This window comes from Mucor velutinosus (genome assembly GCF_035048745.1).
Source record: "Mucor velutinosus strain NIH1002 chromosome Unknown tig00000268, whole genome shotgun sequence".
NCBI classification, from domain to species: domain Eukaryota; kingdom Fungi; phylum Mucoromycota; class Mucoromycetes; order Mucorales; family Mucoraceae; genus Mucor; species Mucor velutinosus.
The window spans coordinates 443,811-469,437 of record NW_027041917.1 but is presented as its reverse complement, the minus strand read 5'-3'; the positions used below and the strand labels follow the sequence as shown (position 1 = coordinate 469,437).

General features: G+C 39.0%; 7 protein-coding genes across 7 annotated transcripts; 3 read left to right on the top strand and 4 right to left on the bottom strand.

Moving 5' to 3' along the window:
- Positions 1–1,585: 1,585 nt before the first annotated feature.
- ATC70_003919 (uncharacterized protein) lies at positions 1,586–2,351 on the bottom strand (the record flags this gene model as incomplete). Its single annotated transcript, XM_064823274.1, has 4 exons — positions 1,586–1,691; positions 1,747–1,871; positions 1,936–2,217; positions 2,274–2,351. The coding sequence occupies 4 exons, from the start codon at positions 2,349–2,351 to the stop codon at positions 1,586–1,588; spliced, it is 591 nt and encodes a 196-aa protein (XP_064678586.1).
- A 376-nt stretch (positions 2,352–2,727) lies between these two features.
- Positions 2,728–4,597, bottom strand: ATC70_003918 (uncharacterized protein; the record flags this gene model as incomplete). Its single annotated transcript, XM_064823273.1, has 8 exons — positions 2,728–2,820; positions 2,872–3,019; positions 3,073–3,104; positions 3,164–3,633; positions 3,694–3,817; positions 3,880–3,926; positions 3,992–4,143; positions 4,218–4,597. The coding sequence occupies 8 exons, from the start codon at positions 4,595–4,597 to the stop codon at positions 2,728–2,730; spliced, it is 1,446 nt and encodes a 481-aa protein (XP_064678585.1).
- A 2,039-nt stretch (positions 4,598–6,636) lies between these two features.
- ATC70_003917 (uncharacterized protein) lies at positions 6,637–7,910 on the bottom strand (the record flags this gene model as incomplete). The annotated part of the gene is made up of 8 exons (XM_064823272.1): positions 6,637–6,747; positions 6,809–6,962; positions 7,017–7,061; positions 7,119–7,235; positions 7,296–7,398; positions 7,457–7,527; positions 7,587–7,662; positions 7,736–7,910. 8 exons carry the CDS (start codon positions 7,908–7,910, stop codon positions 6,637–6,639), a joined length of 852 nt encoding a protein of 283 aa, XP_064678584.1.
- A 1,633-nt stretch (positions 7,911–9,543) lies between these two features.
- On the top strand, positions 9,544–11,466 carry ATC70_003916 (uncharacterized protein; the record flags this gene model as incomplete). The annotated part of the gene is made up of 3 exons (XM_064823271.1): positions 9,544–9,744; positions 9,807–10,112; positions 10,168–11,466. The coding sequence occupies 3 exons, from the start codon at positions 9,544–9,546 to the stop codon at positions 11,464–11,466; spliced, it is 1,806 nt and encodes a 601-aa protein (XP_064678583.1).
- Positions 11,467–16,961: 5,495 nt separating this feature from the next.
- On the top strand, positions 16,962–18,948 carry ATC70_003915 (uncharacterized protein; the record flags this gene model as incomplete). The annotated part of the gene is made up of 4 exons (XM_064823270.1): positions 16,962–17,406; positions 17,468–18,390; positions 18,444–18,702; positions 18,758–18,948. 4 exons carry the CDS (start codon positions 16,962–16,964, stop codon positions 18,946–18,948), a joined length of 1,818 nt encoding a protein of 605 aa, XP_064678582.1.
- An 803-nt stretch (positions 18,949–19,751) lies between these two features.
- ATC70_003914 (uncharacterized protein) lies at positions 19,752–20,426 on the bottom strand (the record flags this gene model as incomplete). The annotated part of the gene is made up of 2 exons (XM_064823269.1): positions 19,752–20,265; positions 20,332–20,426. The coding sequence occupies 2 exons, from the start codon at positions 20,424–20,426 to the stop codon at positions 19,752–19,754; spliced, it is 609 nt and encodes a 202-aa protein (XP_064678581.1).
- Positions 20,427–23,511: 3,085 nt separating this feature from the next.
- ATC70_003913 (uncharacterized protein) lies at positions 23,512–25,281 on the top strand (the record flags this gene model as incomplete). Its single annotated transcript, XM_064823268.1, has 3 exons — positions 23,512–23,578; positions 23,701–24,191; positions 24,310–25,281. The coding sequence occupies 3 exons, from the start codon at positions 23,512–23,514 to the stop codon at positions 25,279–25,281; spliced, it is 1,530 nt and encodes a 509-aa protein (XP_064678580.1).
- Positions 25,282–25,627: the final 346 nt, after the last annotated feature.

The following is a 25,627-nucleotide window of genomic DNA, read 5'->3' as shown; positions in this document are numbered from 1 at the left end:
TAGAGCTTTGAAAGTAGCAAGTTACTATGACAGTTTTTTGCGTAGAAAATGATGGTGCAATTAGATTTTAGATAGAATGCGTTGATGATGAGGAATTGGAGATTTGAGAAATATGCAAATTTTGGACAGATGCTGTTAGTAAAGCTTTTTGATTGGTATATAAACCTGGGTCATATGTCTATTAAAAGTTGTAGAGAATACGTTGGTTGAGTAGAGGATGTTTGACTTGAGGTTATTGAGGACAATGTGCATGAGTAATGAGGAAAGATAGTAAAAATGAACAATTTTCAAAGGACTGTACCGCTGGATTTTACTAAGTGAACGCAAGGCTAAAGCTTAGTAGCTTTTGTTTCTTTTTCAATTCTCTATACGATGGTATGGTTATTGTAGGATAATAAAAAAGTTTTGATTATCCCCTGCTTATAGCTCATGAAATATAAGATTTTGAGCAAATGTATGAAGGGAACGTACACCTGGTAATTAAAACCCTCACATTATAATAGATATAACGTAGAGTTATCGAATGGTCTTTGCTTTGTGCGAATCCAGTGAGTATTTGCCGAGATATGATCAAAAAAGAGTATCATGCAAAATCATGGATTTTTCTTCAAAATCTACGTGTGATAGCAAGCAAAAAATCTGTTGACGATTTTTTGGTCAGGACAATATTTTCAATATTTCATGACAGAGTCATGCCAGAGCTTCAAGCAATAGCTCATTCGATAGGAAATTTTTTGGTTTACAATGTTTAGTAATGCTTAACAAAATGTTTTGATGACAGATACCGATTAATCTTTTGAAAACAGTCAAAAAAATCGCAAAAACAATCGCACCAGATATCTGATGAACAATGTACACTAGAGACATGATATGGATACCATTGTATTTTCCTTTGAACTTTCTACAAGCTTCATATAAGTTTGAAGGGGTGGTTACTATCAAGAAACGCGTAATCTTAAGGTCGATAGTTTTTGGAATCCCATAGATCATCATTCAGAATATTAGAAATTGAAGCTCCGTTGACTTTCCGCATGCGTACACCTCACAAGTGTGCATTTGACCAAGCATTTTAAAAATTGGAGCGTATGAAAAGGGCCATATTAACTTGTTGGTTTTAAGTTATCAATAGATACTTGACATGTTGAAAATTTTTTCTGTCAAGACTAGACAACTGTAGCTTGCTTTATTCAAGAATAATAACTTTTCTAATTTAAAGTATGTATATTCCCCTGCTTAAAAATTGCATTATCAAATGCAAGCCGTGAGCGATCGTTCTTCGACACTTCTGCAGGGGCTAATCTACTGGGCACTGTAGAGCCATAGGAACTGATACTATGGATTTGAGTAAGACTTCAAACGATAGGTAATTTTTAGCTTGGCACGGCGTGTTGTATTAGAGATGGGTTGGTACAGATTTACTCTTGAAAATATGAAAATTAGGCTTCTGGTATATACAGGCTGTACAATGCGCATCAAAAGTACTATCATTTTGTTCAGTCAACATCAATGAGCTGAATGTCACCTTTATTGAAATTAAACTAACAAGTTTTGGTATAAATAGTAAGCAGATAGTACTTTATACTATCTAAATACTTATTTGTTGCACGGTGTTGAATAGTTGTCCACCGCACTTGATGATGCTTGATGTGTCTGTTGCTTGAGTAATGATATCCAAGGCTAACTCACGTAACCTAAACATACGGCATACATTAATATGCATTTCAGAACATCAGATGTTTTCCATACCAAGCTTTTTGCCCAGGATCAAGGTATACTGGCTCCAATTTTGTAGCTAACTTGATTTCATCGAATCTCTGTTCAATTCGCATCTTGTAGCTTACGAACGAAATGCCTTGCCTATTCACACATTGCTGTAAAAGTTGCGACCTATTTCAGCATCCATTTTGCAGTGTAAACGAAGTTATAAACACGTACGTAAAGCAGCGCCAATTGATAGGCAATGTATTTGAGGTTTTGCAAATGGTTCAGATCGTGATACAGTCGTGATGCAGTAACATATAATTGATCTAAATGCTGAATAGGTGACAATTGGCTGCCGTTGCTGTTGGATAGAGTGCGAATTTCATCCGAATCATGAAATAGTAATTGTGAAGCACGCGGATATATTTGCTTTACGGTTGTTTCAGGCAAAGTGTCGAGAATGCCTCTGCTATTCTGAATATCCACTTGGATTTGCAGCACTGTTTGATGCAGGTCCTAATAATCCAAATGGTTAATCTGATTATACTATACAAAATAGAAGCTTCCATTACTCGCAAGGTTTTGCTTGGCACTTGTACTTTGGATTTCCATATATCGAGTCGGTGGATCTTTTCTAGTACAAGTTCCATGTGGGCAAGTTGTTTCAATAATGCGAGCTCCTGTCGTATCTTTTTACTGGCTCCTTTGTTGCGGAATAATAGGGGATCGTTTATATGTGTCTGAACTACCAGGCGATCAGTCTATCTCAAGGCAGCGTACATTGTGAAATCTCGTACCTTGAGATATATATTTAACATGGACAATTTTCAAAGGCGGTGTTTTCGATAGCTTGCTCATCTCGTCGATTATATCTGGAGAAAAAGAAAGCAAATATATCATCACTTCCACTTTCTCAGCCCAGAAATATACACACACGCACACACACACAGTGGGTACACATACAGTATTTATGTACACACATGATTGTTTGTTTATTTCTGTTTTTGAAACTACAGGCTATATATATTATTTACAGTGTTGATCCTTCAAAAATTCTCTTCTTTGGGCTATTTGAATAGCATCAAGATTGGAATAAGAATTCTCGGCTGAAAACACGTTCTGTTCAATGATTAGAAACACAAAAGATGATATCATGGCCTATAGGCTTACATTCATAAATTGATGGCAGTCGATCAATCTCCTTGGCATGTTTTGCAGCACTTGAAATATTTCAATCGAATCTTCCAATGTAGCAATCTTTTCACTGTTCATTTTAATGATGGTCAATGCTGTTTGGAACATGATAGAGTACCCTTCACTATAATAGACAGAGTAAGTATTTCCTTCATGATACTGGCTTTTAACACTCACATAAAGAAACAATCCCAAATTCGAAGCACAGTCTATATTAAACAGTGATTAATTATATTGCAGATCCTCCACAATGTTTCAGTGCTTTTACCTCAATAGGTAATATGTTAATAAACATGGTCAGAAACCAATGATTTGTCACTAGTGTAATCGGCGGCAATCCCCTCTTCTTGTTATTATCCTCCCAAAAGTAGCCAGACGAGACCGAGATTTTACTCCAAACCTCGGGAAGATGCTCGTAAACCAACATCATCAAGACGGATTGATCTATATTTGCGCCTTCCATGGTGACATCGTACATGTTTTCGGGTAAATAATCGTGCACCGTGGTGACCAGCATCCAAAATGCCTCCTGCTCTGTCTTGCAAAACAACAAGAAGAATCCAGCCAGATAGTTGAGTGATTGACAGTACCCAATTTGAGGCGAGTGCAGGCTAAACGCCAGTAAAATGCGACGCAGTGATTGCAGTTTAGAATTGCTCTCGGTCTCTACCATTGTGGTGCTGTTGTGATAGGTGATACATGCAAACTTTGAATTGTCGGGAAATGTGCGATGAAGATCTTTTGAAGAGGGTTGAGAACCTTCCACACAAACCCAAAGTGAATTATGGAATACTCTACCTCGCTGGATGATTTCAGCATGCTCGTTGTTCTCGCCCATCTGCATGGCAGTCTGAACCAAGGCTGGATAGAGTTCTGGATTTGCTTCCATCTTTGATTTGGCCCCACTGTAATGTAGCCAAGCCTGTTATGCGTCTGCATCAGAGCACTGTATCTTTGGATTGATATATCTATAGCTATACATACCTCGCCTCTAAATTCACTGGGTATACCATGTCGAGCATATCTTTTTACTAATAACATCTGTGAGCATCGTCTGAAACTGCCAATTAGGCGCGAACAAGCATTAATATATTACGTTTTATTGAATCCACAGATGGCCATCCATTCTGAATCATTCTCTTCCATTTCAGCTGTTGCTTGTCCAAAATGGGTTGATAATACGTATCAAATTGATGCAAGTGTTTGAGCTTCACCCATTGTGTAGGCCGCTTGAAACCATATGAATCTCTGTATGTCAGCGTCATTTGGTTAATTACGGACCGTAGCATTTGCTATCAATTTAGAAAATTTCTTATATGTACCTTTCAATGCATATAGAACAGTTGCTAGTATCATCCATCTGATGTTTTTCATCTCGATCTTGGAAAAAGTACTCGTCACCATTGAAATGTAGCGGATTCAGGCGCCATGGCTCCTCTTTGTTGGCGCATTTCAGTGTGCAGGAAGACGTGGAGGGGGTGGGCGTAAAGTCATTCTCATCGTCCTCTTCGTCCTCGTCATCGGAAAGGCTGTAACTTTCCAAGGTACTCATTGTCAGGTTGGATGATGATCTGTTGATAACAACATTGTACGGCTGAACCTCCTCTGCCGGTTTTTGGACAGGCTTTTGGTGGCATTTTCGTTTGAATAGGTGATTTGCAGATGTAGAATTGTACTGAATGAAGCTATTTTGCTCTTTCATGTTTACAAAAAGCAAAGAGCAAGAGTAAAGAAGAGAATTTTGAATGAATGCATGATTATTATACGAAAATGAGAATAAGGGGGCGTCTTTGAGACAAAGAAAACAAGGGGTGAAAAATAAAATACAAGGAGTGAGCATCTATTCACCAACTCAATTCCTCTGATTTCATCGTAAAAGGGAGGCTTCAGAGTAAATTTATTGGTCATGTACATGACCCTTGTGTCCTGGTCAGTCAACATCACTGCCATTACATGTGGTTTTGTCGATTGTTTGTTTGCGTAATAGTGGTATAAAATCGGCGTTGGGCAGCATTCAAATTTCCCTCGCTCTAATAAGTCTGGAGCACTGTATACAAAGAAAGCTGTGGTACTAGTGTGCTTTGGTGATTGTCTGCTGGATTGTCAATTAGGTTGCATACAGGTAATTGCTGTGAATGATTCAATAAGCTGCGCTGCATACCATTTTAATGGAGTTTGTATAATTTCATGAACTTCAGGAGTATGCATTTCATGCTGCTCGAATTTAAGCCATCGCTAGCTCTGTCTGATGTAAATCAATACTACTTTCAATTAGCCCAACTATGTGCTGGTCAAACATCAACTATAAATTAGATCGACAAGCACAATCATTTGAATTACACGCTTCTCCCTTGATTTGGCAGCTTTCAGTAAGTAGAACCTTATTAGCATGAATTCAATACGCTTGCAAATTGTATACTCATGCTAAATTAAAGTCGCTCATTCTGATGTAACCCCTGTCTACAAATGCCTGTGTCAATGCTATATGCTTTGATATGGTAGGCTGGATTTGTTTGGCTGAAATGTTGGCCCTTTAATCATGATACATGATTATGGATGTTCTCCTCCGCGTCCCTCCTTCACATTAAACCAAGACATCAGGAACGCGAGGGTATAACATCTTTTGAGTGAAACTACATATGCATTGACATCAAGACAGCGCTGGACCCCACTATTCCAGCATTTTTCTAATTATATTACTAGCGAATGATATACATGGGAGATTGCCTGCTGCTAAAAGTCTTGGCAATAACCTTGTAGTTGATAGCAGGGTTTTCTATGCTTGGAACAAAGGACACCTGTGCCTCAATCAAGGAAATAGAATACTTCTGTATTCTTTTTTTAAATAAAGCAACTTTCACCCACTTTTTTTGGGGGGAAAGTTAGATGATTAGCTGCAATGCTTACCAATACCCTCGTCATACAATATATCGCCATTGGTATACTTTGGTAATTCGCAAATACCATGGTTTGAGCGCATATTTTGCTGAACATTTTGATGTGCGTGATTCGAACGGCGATGCGTAGCATTCATCTGGAAGGGATTGTGAGGCATTTTTTGTTTCAAATTGAATCTACATACCTTCTTAATCTCAACAAGGCAAAAGAATGATTCGAGCTAAAGCTCGTGCTAATGTTCATGGCACTAAATGCATACCACATTGAATGCGGTGAGTATACTTTTATGTCATAAAGTTCTGGTATCATGAATATATCATAAAGAGAGTCGCGGGGCCGGGAACAAGACACTGATTGTGAGTACGACATGGTACGAATTGTAAAACCAGATCGTTGGGTTGCCATATGCAGTATGCGAATGTTATGATTTCCCATCGCTCCCCTTTCCCTCTTTACCCCCAACAAGATGTGTGGCTTTTGTCGACTAAATGGCAACCTCCACGGTGCATGTTTATGTATTAGAGTGCTTAAAAGTGATACGCTAGTCCACAAAATGCGCAATGCTATAGCATCTGATCATGTCAAATAGCATAAATTAAGCATACATGTACAATCAAGCAAGCGCACAGACATCTGTTGATCGTTACCATGACAACGCACATGGAAAACACGGCAGACAAAAAAAAATGGCCTGATGAAAGCAATTCAAGAGTCGATATATACACATGCAAATATGGACCCACATGAAAACCCACCTTGTTCGATTCTAATCACATATTTAGATATTTTCATTTTATTTAAAAATCTAAAAATAACACTGACAGTTCACTAAAGCGGAATTTCCTATTTGACTTTTGGCACCTCTAAAACGTGCCCTGGCATAACGTATTTGTACTCATTGTTATCATCCTCGAATTGCACTTTATAATTCCCACCGTAGCTCATGTCTTTGTTCTTTATGGAAATAGACCTGATGAATACCTATCCGTCATTGAAAAACATTGACTAAACTCACCTTGGAGGGTGGAGCAGCTACTTTAGCTCTATAAAAACAAGTGGTTCCCGGGTAAAGTGCTAATACATCCTGCCCCGTGTTGATTTCAGTCAAGCCTTTAGCTTCATCGACATTCGGGATAGGAATCACATTTCGGGGCTGTAACATGTAGCGTCTATACGTCAATTGTTATTTATAATGCCAAATACAAGACTAATCACATATTTACTGTTTTTGGCCAAATTCGTCCTGATCTACGTCTTCCACCTCATATCTATTTATACATGCATCTGGTTGAGCGATTGAGTTGAACCTATAGGTGTAGTTTTACCTGTTCTTATCGTGGTTGTAGCTAATGACCACTGCAAGAATCCACTCTTCATTCTTATCCTTTTGCTTGGGCTGCCTGGCAGCAACAGATGTTCCATGTGTCAGGAGATTGTGGTGTCTAGCATAAAGAGATCAGCTTTTCGAGGAAATAGGGTTCGTATACTTATGTGGTTATTACGTTTTAGATCTCTTGGATGAAACAGAGTGAGTGCCTGAAGCAGCCGATGATGATGAGTCGTCTCCGTTATCAGCTTTCCTTTTTTTTCGTTTTCCATCAATGACTGATACGATAATTAGTTTGCATGAATCTAGAAAATATGAACTGATGAATCAACTCACCATGATTGTATTCCGATGCATCTCGTAACGCAATGAGAACAGATACCTTTTCTATAATATCGTGGATGATTCTAAGATGACACATTATGTAAAATTAGAAATTTCAAATCAAATATACAAGAGTACCTACTTTGATTCACTGTTTGACAAGTCTATACCACCTCGGTAAAAGTCCATGAGCTTATTACCAACAACAGTTGGTATGCCTATATATATAAAGACGTTGTGTTTAATCATGATCAATTCCATTTACATTGCATATATGATGTGAATATTTACCTTGCTCCATATTCACAGCTGTGTGAATGTTATTGATGCCAGTTACAACGTTGGCTGTATCTTTTTGTACATGCTCCAGCTTTGCAAGCGCAATGCATATCTGTTTCCACAGGTTGACTTCTTCATTTGTATCATCCAGGTTTGCAGAGCGAGATGTACGTGATTTTCGATCCATGATTTTGTTATCAAATATATTCAAAAAGGGGTAAACGGGTATACGGAAGTTAGAGTGAGAGGTTGTCTTGTTTATTACGATAGATATAATGATGAGATATGTCTTTTGATTGAAATATGGATAGCCAATAAACGATTCAAGTGTGAATAGAAGGTATATCGTATGGGATGTGAGTGATGGAAACCGAGAAAGCGTTTTATTTTTCTATGCTATCCTAGTAGAGGAAAAAAAAAGTTTTGGTACAGAGTTCACCGCAAACTCAGTCTCCATTCCCTAATATCCTTATAGCCAGGGAATAGTATGGTACTTGTTATTCGAGCGCTCACATGCGCATTGAAAATACACGCAACATTACACAAACCCTATGCTATTTCTTTGTACGTCGAAATAGCATTGAAAGCCAGATGTCGATTCAACTATTACCCTTGACATGTAATGCAATTGCAATGACACGCAGATACACCTCCCTCCTCTTTATAGCATTCGATGCTAGAAAAGTTGGTAAACTCAAATCTTGACTGCACAGAAAAAAAGAGAAGATGTGAAAACACATTAGACGTTGAAAATGCCAAGCGAATTTTGAAACAAAGTTGAAAGGTCAACCAGAGAGAGATTATACCCGCTTTGACCAACAGAAAGTTATTTTTGGATTTATTAGTTGAAAATGACGATATGATGGTGTTGCTGTTTACATTACGACTAAAAACACCCGAAAATATATTCCACTTGGCTTTGCAAGTGTGTTTTTTCCTGGCAAATGCTCAATCGAGGCGATGCCATCTTTGATGGGCTGCCCCTTTTTATTATTCCGAACTTAAGATGAAGCAAAAAAGTTTGTTGTCGTTTTACCATGGTATATGGTGATGTTGTTGTGTCACTTTTTTTTTTTTTTTTTTTTTTTTTTTTTTTTTTTTTCTCCCTTGCATGATATTGTGAATTGTCCAAAAAAGTGATGAGCACTTTCAAGTAACGTTTGGTTTCATAAATTTCGAAGCACCTTTTTTCTCTGCAATGAAACACGCCATGTTGGCTATCAATCCCTCTTTTGCAAGCACATTTTCATAAGTGAAATGGATACATCTTCATACGAAAATAGTTTGCACCAAACCAAAAACTGATGGTATCTATAAATACATGTAGTGTCGATGATTTGGTGTTTTCTGTTTCGACATTTTCTACATTTTACATTTATATCAACAGCACGTGTCCTCAGATGTCGCTGGGATGGGGTACACAACACACATACCCATATTGAGGAGTGTGCGATGTGATGTGCTTGTAAGAGGGGAAAAAAGGGGCAATGATTGAGGTTCATCGGTATGGCCTTGAAACTCCTATTTCTTTGTTGGGTTTGAGTGCCTCTTGAAGAGCGAAAGTTTGGAATGAATTCTATATTTATTTACTCGACAGTTTCATTTTTTACTTTGCTCTCAGTCTCCGCGAAAATATCTTATTTTAGTACACGAGGGGAGATTCATAAACCTAATAATAAAAATCAAATAAATAAACAAAAAAAAAAAAAAAAACACATATAAATACAATTAGCATTTCCCGCATCTCAATTCCTTTTTCTTTTTCATTAGTTTTTTTTTTTTTTTTACTTTATTATACGAAGCGGAAATTATTATCTAACATGAAATCTCTCGCTTTTGTCGCCGTCGCACTCTTATCCGCTGTCAATGCTGCCAATGTCACCTTCAAGGTCATTGCCCCTACTGCTTCAAAGCAAGTCCAAGTCAACATTGATGGTACTTTGACCGCCTTAAAGGCTGCTGATGCTGATGTCCCTTACTACACTGGCTCTGCTGATTTGCCTGATAACTCGTCTTACAAGGTAAAGCATTCAATGTCGCATCTGTTGCAATTGCAATCTGAAATTGACATGTCCAAATTTAGTACGTTGTTGATGGTAAGGCTGAAAACTTTACTCGTTCTTTCTCTGGCGGTGATGCTACCAAGAACGAATTCTTTGAGCGTGAAGTGACCTATGCTACCAATATTCCCGAATTACCTAGCATCCTCTCAAACGGTTCTTGGACCCGTGGCTCTACATCTGATCCTATTTGGGATTCAAACTATATTCCTTCCATCTTTGTCACTGGTGTAGAGTCCGAGATGGAGGATTTGATTGAAAATGTTCCCAAGACTACCTACAAGGCCAAGATCACTTTCATTGGCCCTGATTCCGTAAAGTCTATCGAGGTAAGTTGATGCTTGCTCTGTGTCATTTCATCTCACCTAACATCATATTCTATAGAACTGTGTTTTTGGTCTCCACAGACCTGGTCGTAAGAACAACGATGCCAAACAATCTTGGGTCTGGTCTCTCCCTGAAGATACCTTTTATGCTGACCGTAACTGGTTCAAGATCAGACACATGGAAGAAGATCCCACTCAACTCCGTGAAAAGCTCTATGCTGATATTGCTCGCAACATTGGTACATATGCCAATGAAGCCAATCTTGTTCGTTTCTTCATCAACAAGGAGGGAATGGGTACCTTCAACATGCTCGATGATGTTATCATGTATTCTTACATTAACGCCATGTTCTATGGTGGTAAAGCCCCTGAGCAAATGGGTCCCCTCTATGATGGTGGTTCCGGTGCTGACTTCAACCCTGCCACTGGTTACGATAACTTTGTTCCCAACGTAGAGTCTCCTCTTGACCAAGATGCCATTGCTCCTTTCGCCAAGGCCATCGCTGCTGTCGATTTCTCCAAGGATGATGAAGTCGAAGCCATTGCTCAATACTTTGATTACGATCAATTCCTTCGTTTCATGGTCATGGAATTCCTCACTGGTTCTTGGGATGCTTACTGGCAAGAACAAACCAACGATGGTGCCTACATTGATACCAACGAAAACAAATTGTACTATCTTGCTCAAGATTTCGATGCTACTTTCGGTGTCAACCTTCCTTTCGATAAGGACTTTGTCAACAAGTCATTCCAAGACTGGGTCAAGCAATTCCCTAACGCCTTCTTGATCAACAAGTTCCTCTCCAACCCCACTGTTAACGACACTTTCCAAAACTACTTGAAGACCACCGTCGAGGAAATCTTCAACTATGATACTCTCAAGGCTTATGTCGAAGCTCGCCATAACTTCATCTACCCTGATCTTGAATGGGATCGTTCTATCAAGCAAAGATCTCCTGGTAACATCTTTGGCTGGACCGCTGAGCAAACCACTGAAAACTTGTACGAGGCCGTCACTGCTCCTGGACCTAATGCCTCTTCCACCGGTGGTGCTCAATTCGGTCTTCTTGAATGGGTCCAATTGAAGGAGAAGTCTCTCAGATCTCAACTCAAGATGGCCTCCAAGGCTACTGAAGTTTCTGGATCATCTGCCCCTGTTGCTGCTGCCTCTACTGACGACTCCAAGATTGCTGTTGCCTCTGCCTCTGCTGATGAATCCAAGATTGCTGCTGCCTCTGCCTCTGTCAAGGAGGCTGTTTCTGCCAAGGAACAACTCGCTACATCTGCTGCTGGCAAGACCCTTCCCCAAGTGTTGTCTGCTGTCGCTGTTGTCGGTGCCGTTGCCGCTCTTCTCTAAATTCTCACTCTCATTCATTTCAACTTTTTTTATATACATGTATAAATTTTAATCATTTGATACATAATTATCTATCCCCCCCCCCTTATCCCTCATCTTACTCCTTCAAATCTCGTACAAAATATTTTTTTTTAACTAATATGTGATAATAACAAAATAAAAAAAAAATCAACAATAGTAATGTGTTTGACAGATTCATGCTTTATTATTTGTAATATGCATACATTTGTGGTACCCTTGTCAAACACTTCAAGGGCGCACAGACGCATGAACACAGAACGATACCACTCAAGTTGACATGGCTGTTGTCTCAACAAATCTCAATACAATTGCTGTTATCAAACAGATCGCTACAGGAAAACTATAAATATTGTGTATATTATCATCTCCCCTTGATTTGCAATTCACGTCCCCCCTATGCACCCTTCTCCTTTCTGCACCCTTTGTTTCCCACCTTCCCAGGAGATCAATCAGAAACATAACAACTCATATTGTTGGATATAAATTGCGTGTTGTTGTACATCACTGGCATCGATCTAGACCCATTTTATAGTTGAGAAGAGGATCGGCGGATATGATCGCTGAGGAAAAATTGATATTCATACCCCTATCATCGCTGTTGTAGTTCCAAGGTAACTAGATTTACATTATCATAAACCATCAATAGGAGTCGTGGCAAAATATCAATCAGCGCGCATATACGCATATTCTTTGAGTGCTATATAGCGCTCTCCTTGGGAATAATACAACTCTATGGAAGTAATTTCATGCTGCTGATACCAGATGATTCCATGTATGCACTGGCCCCTATATGGCCATGCACGTCTATCATTCAGGAGCCAGTGCTTTGGTAAATACTGGTTTGATTTGTACGCACATGCACTCAAGAAGCAGGTACATGATAGTGCTGTTTATTTATGAATCCAGCTACATGTTGATCTCAATGAAGAGTATTTCACTTGCAAATAGTGTCATGATTTTCTCATAGCGATCAACGGTGAGAAATGAATTGCCATGTTTCATATCATCCCTCAATGAAGACACTATGATCCAATAAGCAATATGTCGTGAGATATGAAAATCCATCGCTTCCATCGTGTAAATAATTTTAGAAAGCTTCCACTCAGAAATGCTAAACGATATCTTATTTATAGAGTTTGCTTCATCTGCTTGGAATAGTCCATCTCTTCTGATAATTAACTCTAAAAGCATAAATGTGCTTCTTCGAAGAATACCTGGATTCCATGTAACTAAATAGTAGTACAAATCTTTTGCCTGAATAATTTTGTAGGAGCTTTCTTTCAAAACGGCATGACCCAATGCAGTCATCTGAATTCATGCGATACTAATAAATACTTAAAAGTGCTTTACTATGTGTTGTCATACCTTAACAATCTTTGTAATCGATCTTTAACTAGAGAAACTATAGAAAAACGCACAAGGAATGCAGAAAAGCGATATAGATCGATCCTTGCCAAGATAGCTTATGCTAAGTCCGAAGATCAAGTAGCATCAAAGGATTGGAATTAGAGAAGCCTATATCATCATAATAACGTAATAATTTTTTAGTCCCTACACACTTTCAAAGCCTCGAAAAGGAAAGACGTTGATCTTATAAGTATTTCGGTGGACTGGGATTATTAGATGCAAGTCTTCAAAAGAAAATAGAGATATTACTATGTAATTCGCCACCTATTTTCCATTGGCTTCAAAAGTATCTATTATTGCCTTCATGATTGAGTTTGCTAGCCTGCCCTACTAGCCGTCAAAAAACATTTAAATGCCGACATAGTTCTGCTCCAGATTGGTCAAATGTTGATAACTTTCGACTCGATTCATATGTTTTTCCAAGTTCGACTATACAAATTGTGATAATTGCCCCAAACTTCCTTATGCACAGCCCCTGGTGGTAGGGCGAAGTGGTAAAACTCCCGTATGCCAACGGGAGGATCCCGGTTCAAATCCCAGTGAACGCATTTTGATTAATTATTTACGGTCGTACTGATGTCCTCGTTTGGTGAATGTTCTCTTATCCAGTATCTCTGTATGACAACTTAGCATGATTGTATTGGCTCTAAGTGCCCACCTTATTTGTAGTAGATTTCTTTCCCAACTTCCTTTCCATAATTTATTCCCCATCATGACTGACATTGGGTCCACCAACAGTCTTGTCTATCACTCATAGCGACATTTACAGGACTTTAAATAAAAACTGGAGCTCGTCTCCCCTACAAAAAAAAAAAAAAAAAAAAAAAACTTCCTTATGCGTCCCTGGTGGTAGGGCGAAGTGGTAGAACTCCCGTATGCCAACGGGAGGATCCCCGGTTCAAATCCTGGTGAACGCAAGTTGTTTGATTTTTTGAAGTAGTACTGATGTCCTCGTTTGGTGTTTTGTACTCTATCCATTATCTATATTTTGACGATTTCCGCAAGACTGTTTTGGCTCTAGGTGTCGCACCTTATTAGTAGTAGATTTCTTTCCCAACTTAATTCAAAAATATCTTATTCCCCTTCTTTGCAGACATTGGGTCCACCAACAGTCTTTTCTATCCCTCAGCATGACATTTTAAGGACTTTAAATAAAACTTGGAGCTCGACTCCCCTACAAAAAAAACTTCCTTATGCTTTCTTAGTGTCCTTTTCAAGGCGCATCCAATGGTAATAATTAAAACAGGTGTTTTGAACAAACTTACAGAGCAATGGATAAAAATATGAAATAACGTTTATGGCCAAAATGTCGAAATTTCGCATATAAAGATCTCGTACACAAAATCTCAGAGGTTGCTTTGGATCGAGAAGAACATTTTGAGTTAGCATATGCCTTAATAAAAGCCTTCATTTTTGGTGTTAAAAACGCGATTGTTTAATTTTTGGCGAAAACCATGAGGGGTGTGCCTCATGGATTGGAGTCGATTTTCGACGATCCCAAAAAAAGTTGCTCAAAGATGTCAGTAAGCAGCCGCTAGGTGAGATCAACTGTTTGGTGCTATTTTGGCAGTCTAAAACAGCTTTCAACGCGAGAAAACACGACTCAATTGCATCCAATTTAGGCTGTATTTTGTATAGATTTGAGCAGCAAGAGGCGGTGCTGCTATGCCGTTTGCTTGAATATGAAATACCAACTTTGATTCAAACGCGTAACATCGTAGAAGAGTAAGACACGCACTTTTGAGTTGATCATAGATATTTCTCGGTGTCCTAAAGGAAAGTATATCCTGTTCAAATTCGAGTTCCTCATTTTATTCACTTTAATATATACGAGTGTGTTTATGCTTCGAATAGCTCTCTACTTTTGCTTCACTTCGGTAAGAACCAAGCTGCGCAGTGGCAGCTCGCGCTAACGATTACCCTTGCTCATCTTATCAAAATACTGCTATTTCATTTCAACCCTCCACTTACACATAAAAGCTCTCTATATTACCTGTGAATCTGACTCTTATGTGATGTTCCACATCTGTAAACACGTAGATACTTCATATACGGACAAGCAACATATTGGTATTGCCTCTTGCTGCTCAAATCTATACAAAATACAGCCTAAATTGGATGCAATTGAGTCGTGTTTTCTCGCGTTGAAAGCTGTTTTAGACTGCCAAAATAGCACCAAACAGTTGATCTCACCTAGCGGCTGCTTACTGACATCTTTGAGCAACTTTTTTTGGGATCGTCGAAAATCGACTCCAATCCATGAGGCACACCCCTCATGGTTTTCGCCAAAAATTAAACAATCGCGTTTTTAACACCAAAAATGAAGGCTTTTATTAAGGCATATGCTAACTCAAAATGTTCTTCTCGATCCAAAGCAACCTCTGAGATTTTGTGTACGAGATCTTTATATGCGAAATTTCGACATTTTGGCCATAAACGTTATTTCATATTTTTATCCATTGCTCTGTAAGTTTGTTCAAAACACCTGTTTTAATTATTACCATTGGATGCGCCTTGAAAAGGACACCAAGAAAGCATAAGGAAGTTTGGGGCAATTATCACAATTTGCATAGTCGAATTTGGAAAAATATATGAATCGAGTCGAAAGTTATCAACATTTGGCCAATCTGGAGCAGAACTATGTCGGCACGTCAATTAAAATTTGGCTGCTGGTTGGTGGTAAATGTTACTGTAACCAAAAAAAAAAAAAAAATCATGCGAAAAGCACAAGAGTAGCAAACAAAATGGCGTGAATAGTACATAAATTGCATCACTTGGTAAGGAGGACTGATAATATCTAGTGACAGTAGATTCACATGCATGCTTTCAACGATTTTTATATAGCTTAATATACATATATCACTAATTTATAACACCATTATGTAGGTTTACATTTGCATCAATTAAGTGCAACAATGTCAAAGGCTTAATGCTATCGCCACACAAGCATCAATCAGACTTACTGTAGCCACTATGGCTTTCTCACTCAATATGTGTTGTAATTCGTCAATGGGATATTCCTACTGGAGAGCTCTGGATTTTTTGACTCCTGAGGGATCTCATCTATAAGATTGGCCGATAAGATCAAAAAGCCCCATATTTGGTTTATCAAAAACCCTAATAAGGAATGTTAATGTAACATGTGATGTTTGATTTCCATGTTGAAACATAACTTTGTGATTCCCTTTTGACAGCGTACGAATATTCAAGGTGAAGTTTCCCACCTCTTCTAACATTTATCAATTATGAAGGTAGTCTAGACGAGCAGTTTTTACTAGAGGTGCGGGTGTTCCTTGCTATCTTTTTAATTGTGAGTTTATGCAAATGTTCAGGAAAACGTCGGATTAAGACGCCATTGTCAAGTGTAGAAAAAAAAAAGCGTGATTCATGTAGATGTTTAGAATTCTAAAATGGCATATGCATCGCCTTTTGCTGTGCCTACCTTGAGCAAAGTGCAGCGATCCAATACACTCTAAAGATATAAAAATATACTATCTTGATTTACAAATATACCTGGATTTTCAAAAAGTTGGACCATCTTGTATAGTTAGACTTGGTGCAGATGGACACTGCCATATGACATAATCCCAAATTAAGCAAAATTATATTTCTCATTATATGCCATCATTGGTTGTTGTTGTGACTCAAAGCAGATCTAAGCCATTTTAATCCACAAACCTGTTTAGACGGGTATACTTGTGTGTGTTGGTGAGTGCTGTCAAAAAGCATCAGTGATAAATTAAAATTTTTAGTGTGCACAGACACTCTATTTGTATATATCGTGCATTTAGACAAGTCTTTGCCTGCTTATATATATTCAATATACCAGTGTATCATGAGATACAATCCACTGGTGCAGAAATAGAAAAGCAAAACTAAATCCCAACCCGTAAAACCCGGAGATGCCGTATCAATCCAACTCTATAGATAATATCTCTGCTGATATCGCATTTTTTCATTTGCCTACTCCGATATGTATTGCCTTTCAAAAAAGCTTCTTCTTGCTCTTCTTCTTTGCTTCTTTTGCATCTCTTTTTTTACCTTTTCTATATATCATATATACCATCATGCCATCGAATATATATCTAAGAAAATTGAACCGAGAAGCGGATCAAATCTCTGGAGCCACTCGAAGATTCTTTGGCCAGCAAGTGCCAGATTATGTCAAAACATTGCCCAGCATAAAGAAAGACGCTATTCGATGGGGGTGCAACATTCTATATTTTGGTATTGGCCTCATGTACAATTGGGCTGTCAGTGCAGTCCTACAACAAATGCCAAATATGCACAGATTCCCATCCAATGTTGCTGGCATGATTGTCTTGTTCTTTCTGCTCATGTGTTCCCATACAGCATGTCCCAAATTCACAGATAAACTAGTGCTATTTATTGATCCATATTCGTCCTTTGCGCTAAGAAGCATGAACATCATGTTTGTGCCTGCTGTAGTAGAGATCGTCAATAATCCACCTACTACTGGAGATGAAGTGGGCAGAATGATTTGTGTGTTTCGTAAGTGTCTGATCTATAGCATTGGGGTTGTATACATATCGTCTAACATTTCACCTACTAGTCGTTGCCTATGTTATTGGCTTCGTATTGTGTACATTTATAGTTCGTGGACTACGCCTTGTGCTATTTACCCCTTTTTCGATAAAACATAAAAAGAAGGACCTTGATGTAGATGTGGGTGATTTAGCAGCACCTATGGAGCTTAGCAGCTATACTGAGAAAACCAAGATGCATCGAAATAGAACACTGGACGAAGAAGATGTGGAGATTGGTATGCCAGGCAGCGCTTATCTGAATAGAGTCTCTTCTGTTGTTACTTTCGATACACCCATTCGACCTCTTTCAGACGACGACGCTGCTTCTTGCGCTAGTACACTCAATCATTCTCCGTCATCCGCATCTCTCAGAGCAGATCACATGGGTAGCTCAAGCAATGCTGTTGTCGGCGATGGTATAGCAGAGTGCTGCTCAGGCAATAGCAACGCTTTCTACGAACCGATCAATTCAACAAGGCCAAAGAAACATGGTCCACTCCACTCATTTGCTTTATGGTGCATGCAACAATCAACATTTGACGACCTCACCTTGTTCATCATCTTTAGCTTGTGCGCTTTTATTTTTTTGCCCTTGCCAGAAGACAACCCAGCAATGCCATTCTTTCGACTCTTTTTGTATTTCACCATGACACTGCTGTTGTACTCAGCTTCGCGTCGTTTACCGGCCAGATTGAGAATTATCATTCATCCCATTATTTTGACGTCTGCTTGCACAATGGCTGGTATTGCCTATTTTGAACGAGTCAAAGGATTCGATATCAAGCATGGCGTAAATCTGTACAAGACCGGCATTACATTTATTTCACTCGTAGAAAAGACCAATGTTGGCTGGCCGGGTGGTGGCGATATTTTAGGTGCGGCCATGGATGTTTCCATCATCTCTTTGGCTTTCAATGTGTATAAAAGTAGACCTGGATCATTGCGCGAGGTAAGTTTACTGCTAATCGATGTATATACCAAGTAACTAAATGTGGCTTACAGTGGCTCATCATCGTGCTATCTATTGCTCCCATGGCGTTTCTCATCATGTTTGTCACCCCTTTGTTTGCTCGCGGTATTGGATGTACACCAGCTGATAGTTTGGTGTGGGCTTCAAGATCAGTGACAACTGCTATTGGTATCGTAATTGGCAAGGTGCTTGGTGCTGATGAGAGTGTAGTAACTTGTATCATTGTATTTACTGGTATCATGGGCCCTCTCTTTGGCCCATATTTATTGAAACTTGCCCGTGTTCGAGATGGTAATATGGTGAGAAACACTTTTATAATGAAGGTATGCTAATACATTTCCTATAGATGATCATGTAACTATTGGCATCTCCATGGGCTGTTGCTCTCATGGCGTGGGCACAGCTTATCTCATTAGTAAAAATCCTATTGCTAGTGGCACGGCATCTATTGCCTTTGCTATTTTTGGTACGCTAGGTGTCATTGTCGCATCAATCCCAGTATTATCAGATACCATTAGACACCTCTCAGGTTTTTAAACATGTATAATATCGCCCTAGCACATCATGCGTATTTTTTTTGTACATATTAACATATTAACATATCACCTATAAACTACTTTCTACTCCTTGATTAATCTCCCATCCAACTATTACTAGCAATAATAATAAACACATGGTCTCTGAAAGAATACTATGATTGTGGTATTTATTTAATGATTAATGCTAGCAATAAACATTATTCATTCAAGAATGCTTCCAGCTGTTGATTCATTTGCTCAGCTAGCTCAATAATAGTTGCATGCGGGTCAATTTTGTCACGATATATTCTGCTTTGTGTCAATACATGTTCTAATTTTTCCTGTAGTTTCTCTCGCTTCATAGCCCTGTTGATCCTGTTGAGCATAGCACGCTTTGCTTTGACCTTTTTGAGCTTTTTTTTGAGACCGTAGAATAAGCATACATCTGGTTATCGTCTGGGAGCCGTTTATCGTGTTCTTGGTATGTTGTTTTTAATAGCTGGAAATTAGAAATGTCTGATAAACGTCTGCTCCAATTCGAAGATTTTGTCAACATAAACTTTGATGTTACCTTGCTTCTTCTTTATGGAAACGTCATACATCTCTTTGGCCTTTTTGATAGAAGCACTGAGCTTCGAAATGACAACGTTTTGCTTCACTACATTGTTATCTGCTTGAGATTGTGAACCTTCAATGTTTGCTGCTGCCTTGAGCGAGGTATACCGTAACGTGTGCAGCTTTTCTACAATCGCCTTGCTTTCACAATTCATTTTGAGATGCTGTTTCATTGATTGCTTTTGATCTCCTTGCGCATTTGGCAGTTTAGCTTCCAGTTCCTGAATTCGAGCATTGTAATGAACGAGCAGCTTTGATTTTGTCGTCTTGTAATTGCAGGTACGCAATGTTTTCTTCGCATATTTTGGCAGGTTCTTTTGCTGGCACTGGATTCCTAGGTCTTGATGTAGCTTGGATATCAGATGATCCTAGATCAACGGTAATAAATGCTTCCTCCTCAGATATCGCAGCAACAGCCAAGCGACCTATTTCGTTGGAATTCAAGTTGTTATACTTTTCTTGTAATGCGACTAGTTGCTGATTGAGGTCAATGGGGGACTCGCTGCTCTTTTTTCTGCTGCGTTGTTCTACGCTCAAGTCCTCGTAGGTCTTTTCTAGCTCATCTTTCAGTTGAGTGATGGTACAGTTTGCATGCATGAGATGCTTATGGAGCTCTTTGTGTTCGATAAAACTCGCGCTGCCAGCAAGTTGAAATGGTCTACAGGGCGAAGGAAGCAGGTAGTTGCTTTTGCATTTGGGACACGTATACTCAACACCCAAGCTATTCATGATGCTATTTCAGACTTTCAGCAGTTGGATTTTGTAACCAGCAAGTCTTTGGTCTTACCAAGCTCTATCAAATACATGTCCACATCCAGGCATGAAGATGTAGCAATTTTCTTCCACAGCATTGGAGACACAAATACCACAGACAGCTGTCATTGAGAGATTGAAGAGAGGTCCAGAGCACAAGAAACTAATTCTATCTTTTTGTAATGGCAAAAATAAATCACGATTATCATCAGATGTCATCATGAACAGTGCTTAGAGGGTGTATTTGTTGCACTCAAGTCATTAGGTGTAATATTGTGTATTGGCAGATTCCTCTCATCTAATTTAGACAAATTAGTAGCATCTCATCTTGTACTTGACTGGTATCAAACATGCAAGTGGGTTGGCGTACTTTTTATTGATCATATAACAAGAGTTTCAAGGACACAAACTGTTGATTATATATAAATAAATGTATGGCAATGGATAACTCTAGTGGATTGGTGTGTCTTGTAGCACAGCTATTAAAAAACAGGATACGTTGTTTACAAAACATCAATCAAGCATGCTGTGTAGTATACACATGGAACACGTATCTTTATTCTACTGTATTATGTGAATAAGTTACGTAATTGGCATGTGCAACTGTATTCATCAGACAAGTATCACAGCTTTATACAGTTCCATCCAACATACACATATACACCATCACGCCCAATGCTTGTCGAGCCCCACGCACACACTAAACCCTTTTATAGCAATCCATCCACAGAAATCACCAGAGATTCAGTTTCATATAATTACATTACACCGCTTCTACCATCGACTATGGCTATTTGGTGTTTATTTCGTATTTCGTGTGAGAATTCGCATTACATATGATGAGCAACTTGCACTATTGAACGTATCCATCAAACATACCATCATAACATAATATATGTTCAGTCCCTAGACACTTTCAAAGCCTCAAAAAGGAAAGAAGTTGATCTGACAAGTAATTTGATAGACTGGGGCTATTAAATATAGAACGCAAGAAAAAATAGCATGACTAACAATAGCGGTATGTAATTTTCCATCTACTTTTCATACGCTTCAAAAGCATCTATTACTGTATTACCTTCATGATTAGAAGGGCATGAGTTTGCCAGCCGGCTCCATAAGTCAGAATTAATTCAACCGCAGACTCATAGTCCGTTCTAGATTGGCCAAATCTTGGTGATCTTCGACTCGATCGAACTATTTTAGCAGATTCGACTATATAAAATATGATAATCATCCAATGCTTCTTTAAGTTTCCTTGGAGTGCTTTTTAAGGCGCATCCAATGGTGCTGATTAAAAGAAATACTTTGAACAAACTTATCGAGCACTATTTAAAAATATGAAATAACAATTATGTCAAAAATGTCGAGAGTTTACATATGAAAGTCTCATAAACAAAGCTTCAGGGGTTGCTTTGGATCGAGAGAAACATTTTGATTTAGTATATATCAACTTTAAATACAAAAAAAAAATTTTGATTTAGTATATATCATGGTAAAAGTCTTCATTTTGAAGGTGAAAATAATGATCATTTGATTTTCGATGAAAATCATGAGGTATCCCTCATGGTTTGGAGTCGATTTTCGACGAACCCAAAAAAGTTGAGCAAAGACACCAAGAAGTAAATGCATGGTGAGAGTAAATATTGGGTGCTATTCTAACAGTCTAAAACAGCTTTTAACGTGAAAAAACACGGCACAAAGGCGTCTAGATTACGCCGTGGTTTTCATATATTTGAGCAGTAACAAGCAATGCAAGTATACTATCTTCCTTATCAAAGCTATCCTCAGTCTTTGAGCATCGTGGAAGTGTCACATTTACAGTTACAGGCCGTTACGGATGACTCTTACCGTTATTCAAGAGCGACATTCTGGTGTATATTCATATGTTTTTATTATTCTTGCATGTAATGCATCTTGAGTATTTGATACGCTTGATATGGCGCAAAGCCGAATTCACTTCACCTAGGGCCATGGCGTAGCCATTGACAGGCTCAATACTTATAACAGGCTTCTGTTCAGTTCAAAATGTAGGGCTGCGCTACTTGGCAACTAGCTGATCATGGTAAGCCTTTGCTTTTCGCAAAGCTGATCGAAATATCCTTGTTCCTACTTTCAGGCACAACACGCAAACATTTCTTTGGCTTGTACATATCCAAAAAAGCAACTTGCAAAGGGCAATGGAATCCTATGTATAACGTCTCTCAGATTATGTTTAAATTGATGTCCTCTTGATAGAAACCAGGAAAGATGCAGAAATTGATATTCATTTAGTGAGATTTTCATTGCTCCTGGTCATTTCACGATACACAGGGTGAAATAACAAGCAATCAAGACGTTGCCCTTGTTATTTTGGTTCAAACTCGAAGCGAGGATAACTATTTAGAGCTAATTTGCATTACTGAAGGAAAAACACGCACTGTTTTATCCGAATTATTCATCTGAATTGAAATCAAAATGTATTGAGATGTGTCATCCACAAGAGTAGTAGTGTAAACCATGGGTAAATATTTTAGGACAGCTTGAAGCTAGGCTTTGTCGCCGCCATCGTCAAGCCGAAAGCTTTCGCTTTTACATTGCATCAACGTATCGATAGTTTGACCCTAGCGTTGGATAGAGATGATCCATTTACTTGCTATTTCATCCGTGTGCAACCCAGCATTTTATATTAAATAGGACAGGATATAACAGTAAAAAGATGTACCATGTCCCGAAACTCTATCGAGACCCATTTAGATTGCGGGGGATAAAGATATGAGGCAACCAGCGGCATTGACCTGTCTTTATCACACTGTTTTTGGTCAAATATCGTAATGCGTTGTACAGAGATACATGTTGTAATCTAGAAGACGACGCTTACTAAGAATTCAACAAGCGAAAGCGAGGCTTTTACAGGCTGGAATATGATAAAGACGTTATTCATCAACGGGCTGCTGTACAGTTTGAAATGGTTCAATTAAATGGCCCCGCATGTTGTGTAGCTGATTTTTAGGTTTCAAATATTACTAATTTCATGTTGATATCATATACAACCCGTACTTTCCTGTAGGACTTTAGCCTACCGCTTACATAAACATTGCGATATAGCATGGATAACAAAATAAAAGGAGCCATATTTTCCTATTCAATTCTCTCTTTTCCTTTCTCTCTTTTTTTTTTTTATATCTTTTATTCTACGTTTTTCAAATTTCAGTAACATTTAAACAACTTTGCAACCATGGATCCTATCGAACAAATGCGTCAACAAGTGTGTGAGGAGCTCCACGGTGCTGTCACCATCATTGGTAAGTTACTCTAGAGTGAGCAAGTGCATAATGCTTTATTACGCGTCTATCATATCACCATCACCCAGTTTACATTTCCCGAAATATTAATCTATTTTCCCGCTTATGGTATATATATATAGTATTGGGTGCCTCGGGTGATTTGGCAAAGAAGAAGACCTTCCCTGCTTTGTTTGGGTTATTCAGAAACGGCTTCTTGCCTGGCAACACTCGTATCGTTGGTTATGCTCGTACCAAGATGGACCATGATCAATTCATCGATCGTGTTACTCATTACATCAAGTCAAAGGATCATGAAAAACAATTGGAGGAGTTCAAATCCATTTTGTCCTATTTGCCTGGCCAATACGATGAAGATGAATCCTTTATCAAATTGGACAAGGCTGTCCATGAATGCGAAGAGGAGCGCAAGATTGAGGTTGGTAGAAGACACCGTGTCTTTTACATGGCTTTGCCTCCTTCTGTCTTTATCCCTGTTGCCAAGGGTTTGAAGAAGAACGTTTATGCAAAGGAAGGTCTTAACCGTATTGTGGTTGAGAAGCCTTTTGGTGAAGACAGCGAGTCTTCTGCACATCTTGCAAAGGAATTGGGTGCTTGTTTCACAGAAGAGGAGGTAAATTAAGACTTGTGTGTGTGTGAGGAGGCAGGGGAGGAGAAGGAGGAGGAGAAGAAGAAGAAGGGAATGGATGCCTGGATCTTTGAATATGGTTACTAATACACCCCACTATCAGACGTTCCGTATCGATCATTACCTCGGTAAAGAAATGGTCAAGAACGTCATGATGGTCAGATTTGCCAACATCTTCTTTTCTCAAATCTGGAACCGCTCCAACATTGACAATATTCAAATCACATTCAAGGAGCCCTTTGGTACCGAGGGACGTGGTGGCTACTTTGATGAATTTGGTATCATTCGTGATGTCATGCAAAACCATCTGTTGCAGGTGTTATCTTTGATTGCTATGGAACGCCCCATCTCCACTGATGCTGAAGCCATTCGTGACGAAAAGGTCAAGGTGCTCAAGTGCATTCCTCCTATCTCTGTCAATGATGCTCTTCTCGGCCAATACGTTGCTGCTAATGGTAAGCCCAGTTATCTCGACGATGAGACCATCAAGAACAAGGATAGTTTGACTCCTACTTTTGCTGCTCTCGTCTTGTTTATTCAAAACGAGCGCTGGGAAGGTGTTCCATTTGTGTTGAAGGCTGGTAAGGCATTGAACGAAGCCAAGGTGGAGGTGCGTATTCAGTTCCGTAACGTTGCTGGATCTCTTTACAAGAACGCTGCTCGTAATGAGCTTGTGATGCGTGTTCAACCCGATGAGGCTGTGTATATCAAGTTTAACAACAAGCAGCCTGGTCTCTCTTATCAAACCATTCAGACTGAACTCGATTTGACCTACCACAGCCGTTATACCGACTTGGCTATCCCTGATGCCTATGAATCCTTGATCTTGGATGTCCTGAGAAACGACCACAGTAACTTTGTCCGTGATGATGAATTGGAAGCTGCTTGGAAGATCTTTACTCCCTTGTTGCACAAGATTGATGCACATCACGAAGACATCAAGCTATCCAACTACAAGTACGGTTCAAGAGGTCCTGCTGAATTGGATGATTTCATGAAAAAGTATGGTTACGATCGCTCCAATGCCAACTATAGCTGGCCCCTTCAAAGCGTTGCCCCTGGAAAGCAAGAGTAAATGATAAACACCGCATCGAATTCATATCAAAGCATGTAAAATAACATTTTGTAAAATAAAGAAATCTCATTTCAAGGCTGTGCATGATTGTGAAACTCGAAAGAATACGAGGCTTTTCTGTTATTGATGTTTGTTGACGAGTTCTTTTTGAGCCATCTAGAGTTTTTCATTGCACATTTGCTAGAGCGCAATTTGAGTTCAGCAAATAATGTGAAGCACATTTATCGTGTCATTTATGCAACTTACGATTGGTGTATCAACTCCTACTGTTCTGATGTAGGATGATAGTTCTGGAGCACCAGCATTGCTTGCTTCTCTACAACCTGCAGTAATGCAATAGCCGCTA